This window comes from Dama dama, chromosome 4 (genome assembly GCF_033118175.1).
Source record: "Dama dama isolate Ldn47 chromosome 4, ASM3311817v1, whole genome shotgun sequence".
In the NCBI taxonomy this organism is placed as follows: Eukaryota; Metazoa; Chordata; class Mammalia; order Artiodactyla; family Cervidae; genus Dama; species Dama dama.
In genome coordinates this window covers 44,174,676-44,195,619 of record NC_083684.1, presented here as the reverse complement: position 1 = coordinate 44,195,619, position 20,944 = coordinate 44,174,676, and the positions used below count along the sequence as shown (strand labels likewise).

Here is a 20,944-nt window from a genome sequence, read left to right as displayed (position 1 = left end):
TTTCAAAATGATCATGATAATTCCAATTACGATATGTCACCATACAAACAGAGTAGTTATTGACTATATTCCCCAAGCTGTACATTTCCTGCTCATGACTCATTTGTTTTGCAAATGGAACTTTGTATCTCAAATCCCTCTATTTCCTCTTCCTGCTCCCCTCTTGTAACCACCTTATCTATAACTGTTTGTTTTGTTTGTTCATTTGTTTTGTTTTTTAGAATTCCACATACAAGTAAGATCACATTATACTGTATTTCTTTGACTTATTTCACTTAGCATAATAAATACCCTACAGGTCCATCCATGTTGTTGCAAATTGCAAGATTTCATTTTTTTTTAAATGGGTGAGTAATATTCCATTGCATTTGTGTACCGCATCTTTATTCATCTATTGATGGTCACTTGGGTTGATTTCATATCTTGGCTGGTGTAAATAATGCTGCAGTGAGAATAGATGTGCATATGTCTTTTCTAATTAGTGTTTTCATTTACTTTGGATAAATACCCAGGAGTAGAATTACTGGATCAGATAGTAGTTCTGTTTTTAATCTTTTGAGGAATCCCCATACTGATCTCCATAGTGGCTACACCAATTTACATTCCCACCAACAGTATATGAGTGTTCCTTTTTCTCCATATCACCACCAACACTTAATTGGTGTTTTTTTTTAATGATAGCCCTTCTGACAGGTGTGAGGGATATCTCATTGTGGTTTTGATTTGCATTTCCTTGATTAATGATTTTGAGCATCTTTTCATGTGCCTGTTGGCCATCTGTAGGTGTCTTTGGAAAAATGTCTACCTGCCAGTTTTCTAATTGGATTGTTTTTTGGTGCTGAGTTGTATGAGTTCTTTGTATATTTTGGATAATGACCCCTTATCAGATACATTGTTTGTGAATACCTTCTCCCACCAGTAGATGTAGCCTTTTTATTTTGTTGATAGAGTTTCTTTCACTGTACAAAAACCTTTTTAGTAGGATATAGTATCATTTGTATATTGTTGCTTTTGTTTCTTGTGCCTGAGACATACCCAAAAGAATATTTCTAAGACCAGTGTCAGAAGAGTGTACTGCCGTATTTTTTTCCTAGAAGTTTTATGGTGTCACATCTTACATTTAAGTCTTTAATCCATTTTGAATTCATTTGTATATGGGTTGAGAGAGCAGTGCAGTTTTCCCAATATCATTTATTGAAAAGGCTATCTTTTTCCTGTTCTTGCCTCCTTTGTTGTAAATGAATTGCCCATGTAACTATGGGTTCATTCTTGAATTCTCCATTCTGTTCCATTGATCTGTTTGTTTTCTTTGTTTATGTGTGTGCGTGCCAGTACATAGTGTTTTGATGACTATGCTTTTTAGCATAGCTTGAAATCAGGGAGCATGATACTTCCAGCACCAATTCATTGTTGGATAACTTAAATCATTTCTCGAGGGCCTACAGACTGTCAGGAGCTAGTTATCCTTTCCTTGGGTTGGTCGTATTCCTCAGAGAGAAATTTTCCTATCTTATACATGGAAGGTATAAGCTAGCTGCATTTTTGAGAGCATGGGGGAGAAGGAAGCCCAAGGTATCATTCTCTTGGAGAAGACTTTCATTTAATTCTCCTGTTCCAGTAGATATTTCTGGTCTCTGCTGTGCAGTTCAGTGGATGGATGAATAAACAAATAACTAAATGAATTAATATGTACCTTTTAAGGCTTTGCAGGTGCAGTCTTTTGGAAATCCTGAGTAGAAGCGTGTTTGCTGTTGATAGGAGGAAGCTTGAAGCCCCCTGTAGGAGTGGTTTCCATTTTTATTTGCTGTTCTTTTTCTCTGTAGGTTGCTGATCAACTCTGTGCCAAGTATAGCAAGGAATATGGCAAGTTATGTCGGACCAACCAGATTGGAACTGTGAATGATAGGGTAATGAATGTACTTGTTAAACATGGACCAGTGGGTGGGGTGGAGGCAGGTTATTTTACTGCCTGCAGTGTTTCTAGGGGGTATCATTGTAATGTAGCATTCATTTAAGATTACACATTTCATAGATAGAAGGCTGTTTGGCAGTGCAGTCAGTCAATTCCTTAACGCTGCCTGACACCTCTGATTGTGAAGCTCTGTCATCCTGCATCATTCCTGATTCTGTCCCTTGTGCCACTTGTGATATATGGAGGTAGAAGTGAGGTGGGGAGAAGGATTGGTGAATTCAGATGTGGAATGCCACAGTGTCAGACTTTGGGTGTAAGTAACCAGAGAAGGTGAGACATAGATGCATGTTGTGCTCTGTGACTGAAGAAAAGAATAGCTGGTTGGAACTCTTCTTTTCTCTCCATTGACTTGTAAAATGAGAGAAACAAAGTTTTAAAGTGATATAGGATAGGCTTAGGCTGGTTTGTATAGATGCCTGTTAACCCTGGATCTTTCACTTACAGTTAATGCACAAACTGAGTGTGGAGGCCCCACCCAAAATCCTAGTGGAGAGATACCTGATTGAAATTGCCAAGAACTACAATGTGCCCTATGAGCCCGACTCTGTGGTCATGGTGAGTTTAGAGTCTTTAGAATACAACAGAAAATGAGTCTTTCTAGATTACTCTCTTTGAAAAAGAACCGTATTCTTTGCAGTCAAGTTTGTGTGTGGGAGTTGAAGCCTTTATCGAGTTAGTGCTTTTGGGGTAGCAATAAATAAGCCTGCGTCTCTCTCACAGTATGTTTAAGGATCAGAAGAGATGAATGACCAAAAGCACTTTGAAAAGGTACAAACTTTGATTCAAATATAAAATGGCATTATTGCTACTTTTCAGTGAAGTTCAAGGAACTGGGTAGCAAGGAAAGCCCCAAGACCCAGAACAGATCTTGAAACATTTTTTGGGTGCCTGCCCTGTGCCCCAGAAAGCTGAGAATACAGAAAAGATATAAACAAGGCCACTGTCCGAAAGAGGCTTAGAGTGAAAGGCAAATATGGAAACAGTAATTCAGAGGTTAAGGTTGATGGGGGATAGTAGATGTTTTGGTGTGCTGCTCAGACAACCCTCCCCCCGCCCCAGTTACAGACACATTTCAGGACAGAAGCATTTATTCCCCTGTCTCTTTGATGACTGGTGGCTCGCACAGCTCAGTGTCCCTCCAGCAGTGGCCCTCTTGAGAGAGAGCTTCCTTACCCAGGGTTTTTGCTGGGGGCAGCTTGTATTTATTTGGGGGGGATTAAAGACTGCCCCTTTGCCCCAGTTGGGAACATATGCTGTAGGCCCGTCCAAGCCCCAGAACTCTCTGGGGGAATTAGCCAAGCCCTCTGTTGTGAAGGAATGGCAGCCCAACTTCTTACTTTGCTTAGGCCTGCTTCCTTCATATCCCCACAGGTCTCTATCCCAAGAGATCTCTCCAATAAACTTGAGTCATGCTGATCTCCATCTCGGAGCTCCCTGGGGAAATTAGCCTGTGACAGGGCCTGATGATATGAGTTTCTCTCTTTTTCTTAGGCAGAAGCTCCTCCTGGAGTAGAGACAGATCTTATTGATGTTGGATTCACAGATGATGTGAAGAAAGGGGGCCCTGGAAGAGGAGGTGGGGGCGGCTTCACAGCACCAGTTGGTGGACCTGACAGAACAGTGCCAATGCCTATGCCCATGCCCATGCCATCTCCAAACACTCCTTTCTCATACCCGCTTCCAAAGGGACCTGTAAGTATACATACGAATAAGTGTGGATGTGAACTCTAGAAAATGTAGTAGATGACAAGCTGGTTCTGTGAATGCACCCAGGAATTGTAGGTTATCTAGAAGATTTTAGCCTTAACATTTGGTATAATTTATTGATTATACTGTGGAAAAAAATAGCATTGGGATTTGGAGAAAGTCTTGGTTAACCTACAGGTAATGAAGCAGGAAAATCTAGAGAGATGGTGCTAGAAAAAACTTCATGTAGGTTTTCTGGGACTTGTAGGAATACTAGTAGCTTTTTCCAAAATTGAATAATCATCACTTATTACCAAGTAGAAAAATATCCATTGTAAACACGAAGATGAAAGTCACTGCTAGTAAGAAAGTCTGGGGACTTTCCTGGTAATCCAGTGGTTAAGACTCAGCTTCCACTGCAGGGGTGTGGGTTCATTTCCTGGTTGGGGAACTACGATCCCACATGTAGTGTGGCACCCCCCACCTCCCCAGAGAAAGTGATAGTAATCGCCGTTTGTGAATATAAAAGCAATTAGTAATTTGATGAATAGTCTTTGGCTGCAGATCTTTAAAAATCTAGAATCTTCCTGATCACATGTTGTCATGTCCTTTTAGGCACTTTTTTCTTTTGGGGCTCTTGAATACACATATTAAATACCTATCTTAAATATATATTATTCACTATGAATATATTCACATTGAGAAAATATTTGTATACACACATATTTATTTCTCTCTTCCCATATACACACTTCAAAAATTGCAGATGGGGCAGTGTCTCTTACGTTGCCTTTCTCTTCTTGCAGTCGGATTTCAATGGATTGCCAGTGGGAACTTATCAGGCCTTTCCCAATATTCATCCACCTCAGATTCCAGCAACTCCCCCATCGTATGAATCTGTAAGTGCCTGAGCCTTTTATAAGCAGCAGGAGAGTGAATCCCAGGAAGAGAGAGCAAAATAATGGCCACAGGGAAGGCAAAGTTTTGATCAACTCCTAGTACTGGCATTGCTGTATGCTTTGGATTTTTGTGTTGCTTTTAATATTACCCTGGAAATGGGGCGTGGTGGTGGCGGCAGCATCATTGGTGGCAATGCTTTGTCTGCAGTTAAAAGCCCAGGAATCAGAAAGGAGCTGCAGGTCCTAGAAAGTCCTAGTGGGGCACTTAACTAGGCTGAGACTCATTTTGATCTGGTATAGTCTTGATGGTAGAATATAATTAAAATACCAGTTTTATAAATTCTCAACACATTATAAAGGAATAACAGCCAGATATTTGTTTAGTAAATTTTGGCCTACAGCATTAATTTTATTTTAGTCTTATACTTAAAACTTGCTGGTATCAGTAATATGCTAATGATGCCTTGAACTGTAAATGGTTGTCACAGCTTTGGTTCAGAATTAGATGACTTTCCTGCCAGGCTTCTTTCCTTATCTAGGGAGATTCCCCTGTTCCTGAGCTTGCTTAGTGTCCTTTGCTTTGGTTTTTACATTGGGCCTGAATTTTTATGTTTTGGCTTTGCACGCATTGATGCTTTGCCCACAACTATTCCTAGGAAGGAAGTAGATGATCTTTGTTAGTATTTGAGGACTTGGTTCTTGGAGGTGAATGTGGTGGTTTAGAATGCTTTCTCACTGTCTGAAAGGTGAAGGTAACAAATTAGAGAGAGATGTTAGCAATGTGGTAAAAATTTTCTTTTCCTCTGCTTGGCAGTTAAAGACTTCAACATAGTATCTGTCTGGTGGGAAGGAGATCAGGAAAGGAGTACAGGGGACCAGAGGGGCAGTTTCTTGGAGCAGGTTTGTTGATTTTGCTGAGCAGCTTAGCTTTTGCCACACACATGGGCCTATACCATTACCTTCACCAGTGAGGCCATTGCTTTCTCTTCTGGTAATGATCTCTTGTGTTTCAGGTTGATGACATTAATGCTGATAAGAATGTGTCTTCTACGCAGATTGTTGGTGAGTGTGAGTCAGAAATCCTTTGAAGGTTTTCTCAGTACTGTTGTTTGCTGTTTTCTCATCACTGTTCCTTCGTCAGATTGTTTTTATGCTTGTGGGATTCTGCCCACATGCCCCACTCTCCCCAAATGCAGTATGGTGGAAACAAAACTAAGGATTTCCCACTTCCAAAGAGAAAAGGTCTATTCTGCCTTCAAGGAATCTCCCAAATTACCTTTTCCTGTTAATGGTTATCATTATTGTCACTTTCTAGTTGTCCATCACCCTCAAGTTCTTTTTTATTTTTTACCCTCAAGTTCTTTATGTTCCTGCTGCTTCAACTGCCACTGTGCTTGGAAGTACCAAAAAAGTTTTAAATTTGGGCATTAAAGAGGGGGAAAGAGGCATATATCATGAGTGAATGGCTTAGTGATTTTTCACAAAGCATGTTCATGTAGCCATTCACTGAAAAACTACTACCAGCACTCCAGAAACCCAGAGTTGGGGGGTACTTTAAAAAACATTTTGAAACCTTTTATTTTATATTGGGGTGCAGCCAGTTAACAATGTTGTGACCGTTTCAGGTGAACAGTGAAGGGACCCAGCCATTCATACACATGTATCCATTCTCCCCAGAGAAACATACCTCAATAAAACCGTCTCCAATTTTTAAAAGTATAATTTATGTACAAAAAAATATAGAAATGTATATTACCATTTTTTAGGTGTATCTACACGTACATCATGTAACCACCACCTTAGTAAAGAGAACATTTCCATCACCCCAGAAAATTACCTTGTGTTCCTTCCCAGTTAGTTCCACTCCAGAGGCAAGCACTGTTCTTACTTTCTACAACTACAGTTCAGGTTGCCTGTTCTAGAACTTCGATAGAAACTGAAACATATAGTAGGTAGAGAGCATGATGATTTTAACTTGTATAAAATGGAAGATTAGGAACAAGATCACATTCTATTACATCAGACAGTATGGATGTTAATATTCCTTATAAATTCTTTTGGTCTTCCCAATAGAATTCTAGTACCACTCCTTGGAATTCCTTATTATGGGAGCAGACCTTTGTGAAAGGGGACAGTCCATTTAAATGAATCCTGTGTACCTAAGCCCTATGCACCACACTTTATTCTCCTTAAACTTTTTCTCACTGTAGGAAAATAAAACATATATTCAACTATAATTAGAAAATGTAGCTGTTAATTGTCCTGAAAATTTTTATTGACTTTTAGAATTATTTTTTTTAAAAGCAGTGTTTCCTTCAGTAGTTTATTTTTTCCTGCCAAAGGCCATGATGGGCTTTGAGCTGTTTTTCTGGTATGTGTAACACTGTGCTCCTTACTCTGATTAGGTCCTGGGCCCAAGCCAGAGGCTCCTGCAAAGCCTGCTTCGAGGCCCACAGAGACCTACGACAACTTTGTGCTGCCAGAGTTGCCGTCTGTGCCAGACACACTCCCAACTGCATCTGCTGGTGCCAACACCTCAGCATCAGAGGACATTGACTTTGATGATCTTTCCCGGAGATTTGAGGAGCTGAAAAAGAAAACATAGGCCTCCTAAACCAGGCAAGGTCCAAGTTCTGGGAGTTGAGACTGAGCAGTTTTTCCTTGTAACAAAGAATCTCCATGAAATTGTTTTACCTGTTAACCATCACTGAGCACACTCTCCCTCTGGGCTCTCTTCCTGCTCTACCAGACTCTGCTGCTTTCCAGTTCTCCACTGCTCCCAAGAGACTACCAACTGGGGATGATGAGGTTGGAGCAGCTGGCTCCTGGCAGCCTTTCTTGTCCGTTTCCTGTCAGTGTGATCCCAGCTTCTCTCCTTCCTGTCCTACCATCCCTCCACAGGGCAATGAGAAGGTGAAATCATTTTGGGGAGAGAGGGCTGGATGGTGGTGGAGAGGACTTCCTGAAGCGTCTCAGCTCTGTGCTGAGGTTCCAGACTTAGAAACAAACCCTCTGTACAGAGGGATTTGTGGTGAGTGAGATTCAAGGCCAAGGTGTGTATTTTCACACTCTAACATGAATGGGGAAGAGAAAAAAAAGGCTCAGGAAGCCACTATAACAGTTCTCAGAAGCTGGGTCTTCTCGTTGACATGCACACTACTCCTTGCTGCAGGGCACTGTTCCATCTGGATCCAGTTGCAAAGTTTATTTGGAAAGTTGAAGGCCTCTCATAGTTCTACTGGATTCTCAGGGAGCCCTCTGTGGCCTTTGCTTTACTGAGTGCTATGTTTCCCTTTTAATAGAGGGCAGCACTGTGTAAATTCCTGTTTTTTCCCCATGGCATTCTGTTGAATTGCATTTGGCTATGTACTGAGCAGAAGTCACCAGTCAAGGCTAAGGTGGGCTTCCAGTAGCCTTAATTAGAAATATTCAAGTCTCTTGAGTAGTGAGCTGGAAAGCCTACAGATTATTGAAGAGGGATTCCTGTTTTCATTTGAAGACTTTATGATCAAGAAAACCTCTACAAACTGATCTCAAATTTTTGGTGCCCATGTGGCTCTAATTGTTTTGCTGCTTCCCTCAACGGATGAGACTAACCCTTTTGCCCCCTAGCTAAGGCCATCTTTCCCCACAAGGGTGGCGTTGGGATCAGAAGACATGACTTCGGCTTCTGTGTGGTAAATCTGTACATAGTCTATTCAAACAACTTTAATGTTTTTGGTTGATTTGTATCATGGCTCAGTAGCTGCTAATAAAGTTAAAAATATTGTGCCCTGGTTTCTCCCACTGTTTGGGTAAAATGATGAGGGGCAAATTCAGCTTTTAGTGGAGAGTATTTTAAGCAAGCACAATACTGGGTACCCGCCACACCTGACTTTTGCTCTCTGGGTAATGTGGACGGACAGCTGGGGAGTAAGGAGCCCAGATAGGCGGGAGCTGGCACGGTTACTCCTCTGTGACAGTGCTCCCCCTGAGCCAGATCTCGTGCTTGTGTCTTTGATTGTAAAGTTGCACTGAGCTTGCTTGTGTCTCATGTTTTTGGAACATGAATGGTAAGTGCTCTCTAACTTGCTGCTGGGCAGCAGAGTTGGTTCATCCTGCATCACCCTTGTAGTGTTAACCCTTTTCTGGTAGTGCCAAGGGGATTTTTGATTCTTCACTAGGAAAATTAACCAAGTATATACTATAAACATTTCCGAAAGTACACCATGCAAAGATCAGTGTTAATATACTCAGAAGTAATGAGCCACGTGAGGAGACACAGGATTAAGGTACCTCACCTTTTAAACCTTCCTTTGTCCATGGCTGTTGCTGTTAGGGCTGTTTGCTTACATGTGCTCTGATGCTGCTGGATCCCTAACAAGCTTGACAGCTTCAGCAACAGCATATCCATCAGTGTGGCCTCTGTCTCAGTCTGCTGGAAGACAAAAGGAAAAAAGTGAGGAAACTGAAGTTGTTGCTAATGTTGGAAGGAAAAAGTACCAAAGATGTAATTTTTTAAAGTAGACATAAAGATATTGTTTCCTTTAATGGTTTACTGTCAGGCCTTGTCAGCAGTGTTTCTGCTACTTAACATTTGAGAACCAGATATTTTAGGACACTGGATATAAAACAATGTTAGCTCAGTCGTGTCCAACTCTTTGTGACCCCTTGGACTGCAGCACACCAGGCTTCCCTGTCCATCACCAACTCCCGGAGCTTGCTCAAACTCATGTCCATCGAGTTGGTGATGCCATCCAGCCATCTCATCCTCTGTTGTCCCCTTCTCCTCCTGCCTTCAATCTTGCCCAGCATCATGGTCTTTTCCAGTGAGTCCATTCTTGGCATCAGGTGGCCAAAGTATTGGAGCTTCAGCATCAGTCCTTCCAATGAATATTCAGGACTGATTTCCTTTAGGATTGACTGGTTTGATCTCTTTGCTGTCCAAGGGACTGTTACGAGTCTTCTCCAACACCACAGTTCAAAAGCATCAATTCAGCACTCAGCTTTCTTTATGGTCCAACTCTCACATCCATACATGACTACTGGAATAATGTACTTTAGTAAATTGGGTTTCCTAGGAAAATGGTTGACAGCATAATGGAGACTAATAAAGGGAATATGCTGATACCGTGTGTTATGTCAATCTGTAATCTTAAGAACAGCTAAATCTGAGCTTTCCCAGGGATAAAAAATCATGATACAGCTTATAGTTTAGTTACTGAGTTACTTACCTTAAGGGATTTCCTTTCTTTACCAAAGGCCATTAAAATGGCAGAAACAAAAAGATTAATGATCACAAGTACCATCAAAACAACATTGGTGAAGATAAGAAAGGAGCCCAGGACTGGGTTTACAGCAGTAACCTGGAAAGACAATGGAACACTTTGGGTTTAAACACTGATAGTTTAATTTCTGCTTTAAAAATGTAAAACATGTGCTAATACTTGGGATATATTCACATAAGAAAACATTTCTGCCTGGCAGAAACTAGAAAAGCAAAAATACTAAAAAGGAAAATACTTTTGAGTGGACAGAAGAGCAAGAGTGACAGACTCTAAAAGTATATAAATAATTATGCCTTCAGGGCTTCCACAAGAAAATAACAGGTAAGTTGTAATGGAATTATAAATGATTCATGGGAATTTCCTGGTGGTCCACTGCTTATGACTCTGCACTTTCACGGGCTTCCCTGGTGGCTCAGATGGTAAAGTGTCTGCCTGCAATGTGGGAGACTTGGGTTTAAACCCTGGGTTGGGAAGATCCCCTGGAGAAGCAAGTGGCAACCCACTCCAGTACTCTTGCCTGGAAAATTCATGGACTGAGGAGACTGGTAGGCTACAGTCCATGGGGTCGCAAAGAGCCATGACTGAGCAACTTCACTTTCTCTCCTTCTGCACATTCATGGCTGAGTACCTAGGTTCAGTCCCTGGTTGGGGAACTAAGACTCCACAAGCTGTGCTGCTAAATAAATAGACTCAAAGCCCTAGTGAGTTTTGGCAAATCTGGAAAATACATCTAAATACAGAAGTTTCAAGGAATAACAAGGGCATATTGAAAGAATACATAGAAACCAGAAATGATAATGGAAATGGTCTCTGCCATTCCATGCAATTTCTATTCTTAACATAGGATATCAATGATAAGCTTTGATCAAAATTTTGCCAGTTTCACTAATTTGAATTACAGGGTTTTCTCCCTGATCAAATCTATATATGCTAGTTTTGGGGACCCAAAACCTCATCTGGGTTTCCTGCTTTATTTTTTATGTCGAATAGAAAGGGATTTGTGTACGTAGTTCCTGGGGAAGATGACAGTATTTGTCCTGTGACAGTATTTGTAAACAAATACTGTAGTTCTTTGTGGAACTGTACCTCCCTAATTATTATTTCAAGTGATTTCCAACTGTACACTTCAAAAGGCTATTGAGAAAGCAGCAGCAATCATGTTATTCTGTCTAGGTATGAGAGCCCTGTGTCTTTGGCAGTAAGATTGAGGATACAAGAAATGAGGAATGTGGGACTATGTGCTTAGAAAAGGAGGTAACAGCCACTCTTAAAGCTGTATCTATAGGTAGTACCATAAAATGATGGCAAAGGTTCTAAATTTCTCCCTTTTCCAGCATGCAGTGGTACAGTAGGGGTTGCTTTTCTAAGCAATTCTCATTTGCTGTATTAAACCAAACATAATTCTGCAAGGACCAGGAAGAGTTTTTTTTTTACCTCCTTGTGATGAGAGATTCCCATTAGGAGACTGACAACAGTTACTGCTGAACTGAGAAAAGTTCGGTAGTCAGAGATGTTCCATCCAAACAGCAGATTAAACTGAAAAAGAGAATAGTCAGGTGGGGTTGGCAAGCAGCAGAGGGGGCTGCAGTTTGGGTCCTGAGATGGTTGTAATGAGGAGGTCAGTGTAGACCCAATGGGATGGAAATTAAAGAATATCCTTATGGCCATTCAAATTACCATGCCTAAAAACTATACAGAATTCCTTTGTGATCAGTGTTTTCATATAAATTTACCTGACTTTCATATCTTGTGAGTTAAATGTTATCCCCATTTTAAAGATGAGAGAAATGTCTTGAGCTTATAATACTGCTGGTGAAGTATGGACATAACACAACTAAAACCAGCTCTTTTCCTCTATCTTCTCCAAAACACTGCCAGCTTGAACTGCAACTTTCCATTTAGTTAGCTTTTCTAAGGAAAGCAACGTGACTCTAAGACTGCAGCACTCAGGACAAGACACACTGGGATAGGTGCTTACCGCAATGGCATAGCCTGTCAGCAGGATCAAGATGACCAGCAAGAAGCCCACTACCTCGTCCCAGGCTTTGCTGAGTGTTCTGCCAATGACCCGCAGCCTGGGGTTTTGATAGAGGAGGCTCCATAGCCGAACTGTTGCCAAAAGAACTAGGAAACCCATGAGGTGAATGACAGCTGAGCTGACTTTAACTGCCTCATGGAAGTTGATGAACCTGTACCATGGAAAGCAGACACTCAGTACGAAGTCTGTGCCATCAGTTCCTATGATGTCAGTGTCTCCAGGGCTCCTGCTGCTCAAGTGCGGCAGCTCTGTAAGACCCATTCTTGTTGACAGAAGAACGCTTCTTTCCAGTGGCTTCCTCCGGTGGACGTGAGCACACTGGCACAAGGCCACATACTCGACTGGGAGCTGTGCTGAAAAAACCTTGGAATGCAGCCTCCAGCTGGTTACTCCCGATTCACCCTATCGATCCTGAATCTGGAGCTATCAAGAATCAGGGCCGGCCTCCACCACTGCTCTAGTTTCAGATCTCTCCTTTCAGAAGAGATGCGTTAACCTAACGAGATGTATAATAACGCCAGTCTGTTTTCTGTAACAGTCTAATCCTATGTTGTTCTCTAACAGTGGTAATTGATCCTCTAATAGATTTAACAGTGCTGAGTAGAGAGATGATTAAACTATGGAAGTAAGGGGTGTTACTCACCAATTGTTGCTGGTTTCTGTAGTTATGTGAGAGATGCATTGATACTTTTATGTTGCAGCAACTAGGTTACTTGGAAAGACCTCCACAGACATGAGTGAACTGGCACATTTACTGTGATCAGACGTAGGCAGTGCCACACAGCAGGCAGGACCTCTGCCAACACCATTCAGACTGCACACTACACCAATGTCCCTGCATGAACAACCTTCTACAAGGCCTTCCTGGGACACCGCCTCGGTCGTAACACAGATCCGCAGCCCTGGCTACTGAGCACTAAGGGGTTAGAGAAGCACCACATGGCAGTACTTTGGGAAATAAAATACTTTGTCTTTCCCATGAGAAAGACCAGAGAAGTTATCCCAAAGGGGCACCAGACTGCTGCTTGGTAAGGATGAGCTAATGGATGAACATCCCTTCCCAGAAAGCAACCCTCTTTGGATTTAGAGATGTTCTGTGTGTTAGGGTTTTATTCAAAGAATGATCATTTGTCATGTCAGGACTTCATTCCTTGGCCAAAGGTGCAAAATGACCCAATTCCAGGCCCTTGCTATGTGAAATTTAATTGTATCATCACCCTAGATTAACATGTACCTAAGTACTGTGAAGGCAGAAGAGCTCTTCATGTGTAATTAGCAGTTCCCAGTTTCTAGTTGGTTGTGTTCTTCAGTGTGGACAGTAGTCTGTGTTTACCTGTGATATTATACAAATAGAGATCTGGCAGAGAGGAAGAGGGGAGTTTGAAGGAATACTTGTGTAGGCAGTAAATTCTGAGCATTGAGTAAGAATATCCTTTGCTCCCTCGGGGTCCTTCTTACCTGTCCCGGTCATAGTGGTATTGTACCATGTGTTTTTTATGTAGAGAAATAAGTGTCAAGTCAAGTCCCAAGATGACAAAGCTAATGAGGATTATGCTCATATCTAGAAGGTTTCTTTTCCTCATGAAGAACTTCCACCTCTGCTGTTTCAACCGGCGACCCTAAATATAAGACACCACAGTCACTATTGCTTGCCTGAAAGATTACCTAGGTCTTTCCCCAATGAAGTGTTAAGAACTCTGGGAAAGCACTCAGCCAGGGACCTTTCAGATCCCTAACTTGGACACAATCAGTTCTGGTTCTACTTTGTAGTCATTCAGAACTGCCACTTACAGAAAAGTTGGCCTTCCTTAAAACAACAGTAATTGTATACATTCATCATGTTGCTTAAACTTTACAATAAAGTTTCTCAATTAATTAAAACTCTGAAAACAAAATATTGCGTATGGCCTAAGAAATGCTTTTTGGGTGCAGTCATCTGAGTACATGTTACCTTATATAGGGGTCATGTGTGTGCTAAGTCGCATCTGACTGCAGCCCATCAGGCTCCTCTGTCCATGGGATTTTTAGGCAAGAATATTGGAGTGGGTTGCCATGCCCTCCTCCAGGGGATCTTCCCAACCCAGGGATGGAACCTGCATCTGTTAACATCTCCTGTGTTGGCAAGTGGGTTCTTTACCATTAGCACCACCTGGGAAGCCCCAGATAGGGGTCATATAACTGTACAAAAAATTCTTTCTATAAACTTAATTTTTTTAACTCTAGAAAACTGAAAGAACTACTTGCTAGAAAGCCAGTAGATTTAACTGAACTCAGTCTTCTGGAAAGGACCAAAATCATAGCCATAATCCTAAAAGCAGCTCACTGTGGTTCTCCAAGTAATACCTGGCAACACTGAGAATTTCTTACATCTAATATTTTCAGTTCACCTGTACAAAGGCATAGTAACAGACCAGTAGATAGTAGATGACTTGTGACATGACAGACCAGGCAAAGTTCTTTGATATCTGAAGGGAAGTTAAAATGTCCAGTCTCATGGAGGTGAAGAAAGCACCTGAGAAAAAGAAAGAACGCTTGGAGTTAAGAGCCTTAAAATTTGCCTTCTGCCCTTCCAGCTCTCTCTCAAATAACCCCAAGTGTTCCTGTACCATTCATTTTAAACTTTTCCTGAGTCTCTACATGCCACTTAGTATTTCCTCTAGAACTGTCATGAATATTAAATGGGATCATGTATGCAAAGCCACTGGAGGAATGTGTGGATTGCACTGAAAGTCGGGAGAGGATTATGCTGTTGATCCCACATAGAGGACAGTGTCTTAACAGCTGTTAACAGGTGTTACTTTTACCGAGTCAGAATGGCTACAGAAACAAACTGACTAGCAGTACTGTTGCAAAATGGTATTTCAGAGAATTGATGATTGCAATGTAAACTGGGGTGAATGGAATTAAATGGAAGTGTGGTACCTTTGTTTAAAGCTTTTAAAAATACCTTTCAGAAATTAGTATGACGAAAAAGATTTGAAGCTTTTAAAATTTAGACACTTACTATATGTAAAGCACTAACATTATCCCATGAGTACTAACAGTATCCCCTGCATACTCAGATGTTTATGAAGACAGACTAAAAAGCTTTATAAGATCATGAAATGTTTATAGATATAAATTTTCCAAATGCTAGAAATAAGATGTACCCCTTGTAGTAGAAAGTACATTTAAGAACAAAAGGAATTCCTACCTTACATAGCTAGCTCTCATGGGGAAAGTCATGAGACTTTCCCCATGTTTATTTTACCCCTAGTTTTTGAGTAGTTAAAATAAAAACCCTATGAAGACTCTTGGGAAGCTTTCATGTTTGATTTTGAAACAAGTATAGCAGAAGTGGTCTACTGTGTGTGGGCCTGGGAGGACAAAAATTCTGATTAGAAGTAAAACCTATGGTCATAGGACATTTGTGGGCAAATTATGGGGGAGAGGGGAAAGGAAGGAGGATTAGGGCAGACTTCCTGTTAAAGGGGGAGGAATTGAACATACCCAGTTTCCCCCTAATGCCTTACAAAAAAAAAAAAATGCCACCGACAGTAAAGAAATAAAAAAAAATGACCCAAAGATAAAGAGGAGGTGGGCAGATGAGCCTGGAACTGGAAAACAGCTGAATGACACTGCCTGAGAAGATTCAAGAAAGCTAAAACCTAAGCCAGCAGCACACGAAACCCAGAAGGAAGCGGGTTCTTACCACAAAACCCCACAAAGGCTGAGAAACTGGAGGCATCAGGTACCTCAGAAGGTAGAAGTTCACATAGAACAGAATCCTAAGTCTGGACATAAACAGTTAAAACCCAGCTTTCCTCTCTCCCCTTTACAACCACGTTATTTATTACCCATCCTGCCTTCCTAGAAACACTGAGCCACAGAGAACCTGAACTCAGGACACCAGGTACATCTGTGGGTAGTGGTCCACTGGAAAAGGGAATTCAAAGAAAGTTTAAATATTGCATGGTGAGACCATTCCCATTCCCCCTTCCCTTAGCTGGCTCTGAGGAGTCGTAAAGGCTTACATCCTCAAGGCAGGAGAACGGCGGGGTTCTCTCTGCAAACTGCTCCCCAAAAGGACAGATACTACCTGACTAGCTCTATCCATGCACATGGTGCTTCTAATTAGCACTTATTTAAGAGGGAGGCAGTAAAAACAAAATATGACAGGATACTTGAATCCCTAACACTGAACACTGGCGGTCAAAACACCAAAAAAAGCTCAGAGGAATTACAGAAAGCCTTGAAGGAGCAGAAAAAACCATAAACCTGTAATATCCTTAGTGAAGAGGATACTGCATCCAAAAAGAACAATAGGAAACTGAAAAAGAGACGAGAACAATTTTTAGAAGTCAAAATATTCCAATAGTGGTTTGGAAATTAATTGCTCAGAAATCAGAAGGATGGAAAAAAAAGTAAAAACATGAGGAAATCAGAGCATCCATCCATGAATTCCAACATCAAAATGCTAAGAATATCAGGAAAAGGAAAAAAATGGAATAGAAAAATGCAAGAACATCTATTAGAACTTAAGGGATAAATTTCCAGATCAAAGGATGCACTGTGAACTCCATTCCTAACTCTGGGTTCAAAGAGATTATTTTAAAAACTTTTGGGAGTAAGGGGGTCATCATACTTGTTAATAGCAGTATGAGAAGCTAGAAGACAGTGGAGTTACACTTTTAAAAACTCTGAAAAACTACTGTATCCAGCCAAATGATTGATCAACCAAATGTGATGGCAGAAAAAAAGTTTTTTGGGGGGCTCCAAAATCACTGCATATGGTGATTGCAGCCATGAAATTAAAACACGCTTGCTCCTTGGAAGAAAAGCTATGACCACCCTAGACAGCATATTAAAAAGCACAGACATTACTTTGCCAACAAAGGTCCGTGTAGTCAAGGCTATGGTTTTTCCAGTAGTCATGTATGGATGTGACAGTTGGACTATAAAGAAAGCTGAGCGCTGAAGAATTGATGCTTTTGAACTGTGGTGTTGGAGAAGACTCTTGAGAGTCCCCTGGACAGCAAGTAGGTCAAACCAGTCAATCTTAAAGGAAAACAGTCCTGAATATTCACTGGAAGGACCTATGCTGAAGCTGAAGCTCCAGTACTTTGGCCACCTGATAAGAAGAACTGACTCTTTGAAAAAGACCCTGATGCTGGCAGAGATTGAAGGCAGGAAGAGAAGGGGACAACAGAGGATGAGATGGCATCACCAACTCAATGGACATAAGCTTGAGCAAGCTCTGGAAGTTGGTGATGGACAGGAAAGCCTGGCATGCTGCAGTCCATGGGGTTGCAAAGAGTCGGACACAACTGAGCGACTGAACTGAACTGAAGGCTTTAAGAAAATTTATTTCCCTTGCTCATTTCCAGGAAGTTACCAACAAACATACCAGCTGATGTGCTCCAGCAAAATGAGAAAGTAAACCAAGAAGGGAAGACATGAGAAAGGTGATCCAACAGAGGAGAGAGGAGATAGGGAAGGGAGAGTCTAAGTTCAAGAGCTCTCAAGCAGGCCTAGAAAATAACCGATTTGGACTATACCAAAAGAATAGTGGGCCTGAGAGAAGATGTCTCTAAGGAAGAAACAAAATGATAGGTTACTTGATAGTTTTGAACAGAATGAAATTTTTACTTCTAGGAAGAGTCTGGAGGTGAATCAATGATAGATGCATGTCAAACCAAGAAAGTGAAAAAAGAAAAAGAACTATAAACTCTAGGGAAAAATATTCTAAGAGAAAAGATATTTAATTTTAATACATGAAGGTTGGTGGTTTAGTTGCTCAGTGGTATCCAACTCTTTCTAGCCCCATGGACTGGTCCACCAGGCTCCTCTGTCCATGGGATTTCTTGGGCAAGAATACTGGAGTGGGTTGCCATTTCCTTCTCCAGGGGATCTTCCTGACCTAGGGATTGAACTGGGTCTCCTGCATTGCAGGCAGATTCTTTACCAACTGAGCCACCAGGCTCATCCTTAGAAAATATTTATATAATCACTGTAATAGAAAAATTAGTCATAAATTACATTACTATATTGGCAGAATGATAACTATTGGGAGAATGTTCTTATGTGTGTGTATGTTGGGGTATGTGTGGGTATAAAATAGTTGAATTATCATCATCATCATAAGAAGATACTGTTGGGACTTCCCTGGTGGTACAGTGGATAAGAATTGACCTACCAATGCAGGAGACATGAGTTCGATTCCTGTTCTAGGAGGCTTCCACATGCCACAGAGCAACTGGCCAAGCACAGCTACTTAGGCCTGTGCTCTTGAACCTATGTGCCACAACTACTGAAGCCACCACACCACAAGAGGCGGCCCAGGCACTGTAACACAGAATAGCTCCTGCTCGCTGCCGCTAGAGAAAGCCCGTGTGCAGCAGTGAACACCCAGCACCCCCCACCCCCGCCAAAAAAAGAGACATCTATGACATATTTAATAAGCATGTTGCATTTTTAGAGTAATTTTTAAATACCAAAGAATCAGTTAAATCTGCCTCTGGAGAGTAGGAATGAAGTGAGGATGAAGAAAGACCTGCTAATTTTTGCCTTGAAATATCTGACTTTTAAAATTATGTGCAATAGCTTTAAATAATTTGTTTTAATGACATAAGATAAAAGAAATGGGGCCTTCAGTGATACCAGGTCACAGAGGGAAGAGAGAAGAGGCCTTCATACCTATATTGTTGGACTCCAAAATCAGGGTCACTACACAGAACAGGTTCACATTAGCATTGAAGACCACAAATTCCACAAAGAGGCTTTTGGTGCAATGGTCTAGCCAGTGACTCTGTTCAAGTTGCTGAAGAACTCTGGAAAAACAGACAGGCCAGCTATATTCTCCACTGAACTCTGCAGAGGAGGAAAATGCTCTGGCATTTCCAGTATGACTCACAGAGGAGGTGAGAAGTGACATTTCCCAATCTAGGTTCACCCTGTAAAATGCTTATGCTTACTAATGCCCAAACTTTCACTAGTATTCACACCAAAGTTAAATGTTCAAGAAAAGGTATTTGGCATTTAAGGTCTGAGGTAGAATTAATTTTACCTCAATTAAGAATTCTACTTCAAAATTAATTACATTAGTATCTTTTAAAAACTTGTTTTAGACAGTATCTAAAACTGAAGATTCATGAAATGGCTAATAATAATACAGTGTCAGTCACTAAAGCACTACTTTTAACAGCTATTCAGGTGTAAGCAGTCAGAATGCCATTTGGTTGTTGTTTTTGAGAAGTTAGTTTCTTGTTGAAAAATTCAATGAAAAGATAATCATTTTAATTTGGGCTTTTCGTACATAATGACAAAGACTCAGGATTTGTATATAACACCATTCTAAGTCTCTGGCGATTTAATTTTGGCACTTTAATTTTGGATTGTTCCTGACATGGTGTTTCCTCTCACTTGAATGCAGTTTGCTTAAGCTAGAGTTGAGTCTAACTGCAGCTAGAATTGAAACTGATGTGTTTTTCCAGATGAGAAAAGGAAGGAGATTTGGCAAACCCAACCTTTAGTTTGAGGTTGAACAGGAATTTTTAAACTTAAAGGTACATTTCCTTAGAAATCTAAAATAAAATAAAAGTGTCTACAAGTGCCATACATAGTATAGTAGCATAATAGTGGCTGTCAAAACTACTCAAAAGGGTGCTTAATTCCTAATTGTCCTAAGAATGGACAGGAGCAAACATCTTGGACCTCCTGTTCAGGTTCACTCACCTGAGTGCATTACTGGAGTTTCTTCCAAGTCTCACAACATACCCTCCTCCAGAGTAAGTGGCAAACTCTCCCTGGATGGGATAGCCACCCAGTGCCTCCTGATTCTGGTGATGCCAGATGCTGTCTGATTTCGTGTTGTTTGTATCAGAGGGGCCCCAGTTAATCCCATAGTTCTCTGTATCCTCCTGAACTTGGTGAGATGGCTTCTCTTGTTCTCGGAGAGATAGTCTAGTTGAAAAGATGGTGGCACCAGGAAAGCGAATCTGACGAAGTAGAACATTGCCCAAGAGAAAGGAGTTTCCATCAGTAATAAATCCTAGTGAGAGAATACAGGAAGCCATTTAAAAAAAAGTTGCCTCAGTAAGTTAGTAACAAAAAAAGGGCCTATTTTCACCAATATTTTTAAAAACATTTCTAGAGTTGCTAGCTAGCTAATACAATCAGATAAGCAAAAGAAATAAGATATGAACATTTTTTAAAAGGATATGAAATTATCACAATTTGTAAAAAATAATGAGGGAAATCCCTCACGGCCCAGTGGTTAAAAATCCACCCTGCAATGCAAGGGACGCAGGTTTGATCCCTGATAGAGGAACTAAGACCCCACATGCTGCAGAGCAACTAAGCCCACGTGCCACGAGTAGTGAGCCCTTTCAACTAGAGAGTTTGTGCAAGCAACGGAAGGTCCTGCATGACACAACAAAGAACAGCCTGCTGCAACTAAAACTGGAGGTAGCCAAATAAATAAATGAAGACAATGATCTAGATAAACATTAAGAAGTGAACTGTGACATCAAGAGCATAAAAGGGATAATAGAGTATAACTTTGTATGTGATTGAAGGTAAGTTGTTACTGGCTTAAAATAATAAATTTATAGTAACTGTAAGATGTTTTATGTAAGCCTTATGGTAACCTTATGGATTTCTCTGATAGCTCAGTTGGTAAAGAATCACCTGCAATGCTGGAGACTCCGGTTAGAATCCTGGGTAGGGAAGATCCGCTGGAGAAGGGATGGGCTAACCATTCCAGTATTCTTGGGCTTCCCTTGTGACTCAGCTGGTAAAGAATCTGCCTGCAATGCAGGAGACCTGGGTTCAATCCCTGGGTTGGGAAGATCCCTTGGAGAAGGGAAAGGCTACCGACTCCAGTGTTTTGGCCTGGAGCATGTGTAGTCCTGTATAGTGTCTGTATAGTCCATGGGGTTGCAAAGAGTCAGACATGACTGAGTGACTTTCACTTCACTATGGTAACTGCAAAGCAAAAGCTATAGTAGATACATAGAAGATAAAGGGAGAGAGGAATTAAAGCCTACCACTACAAAAAATTAATCACAAAGGAAGACAAGAAAGGAACAAAGGAATTACAAAC

General features: G+C 41.1%; 2 protein-coding genes across 3 annotated transcripts in view; one reads left to right on the top strand and one right to left on the bottom strand.

Annotated features, from left to right (window-relative positions):
• Positions 1–8,328, top strand: part of IST1 (IST1 factor associated with ESCRT-III) — a 39,693-nt gene extending 31,365 nt beyond the window's left edge. For both annotated transcript variants that reach the window (XM_061138866.1, XM_061138868.1), the window contains exons 5-10: positions 1,824–1,907; positions 2,417–2,527; positions 3,464–3,664; positions 4,465–4,557; positions 5,571–5,619; positions 6,963–8,328. In XM_061138866.1, coding sequence (XP_060994849.1) covers positions 1,824–1,907; positions 2,417–2,527; positions 3,464–3,664; positions 4,465–4,557; positions 5,571–5,619; positions 6,963–7,162 — 738 coding nt within the window. In that variant the 3' untranslated portion in view covers positions 7,163–8,328. The remainder of the gene's footprint in view (positions 1–1,823; positions 1,908–2,416; positions 2,528–3,463; positions 3,665–4,464; positions 4,558–5,570; positions 5,620–6,962) is intronic.
• Positions 8,329–8,833: 505 nt separating this feature from the next.
• The window catches only part of PKD1L3 (polycystin 1 like 3, transient receptor potential channel interacting), a 77,656-nt gene continuing 65,545 nt past the window's right edge, over positions 8,834–20,944 (bottom strand). Inside the window, exons 25-31 of the mRNA XM_061140528.1 lie at positions 19,576–19,891; positions 18,538–18,671; positions 14,250–14,374; positions 13,321–13,481; positions 11,803–12,013; positions 9,771–9,902; positions 8,834–8,974 (exon numbers count right to left, since the gene is read on the bottom strand). Of these exons, the coding sequence (XP_060996511.1) occupies positions 8,834–8,974; positions 9,771–9,902; positions 11,803–12,013; positions 13,321–13,481; positions 14,250–14,374; positions 18,538–18,671; positions 19,576–19,891 (1,220 nt within the window). The remainder of the gene's footprint in view (positions 8,975–9,770; positions 9,903–11,802; positions 12,014–13,320; positions 13,482–14,249; positions 14,375–18,537; positions 18,672–19,575; positions 19,892–20,944) is intronic.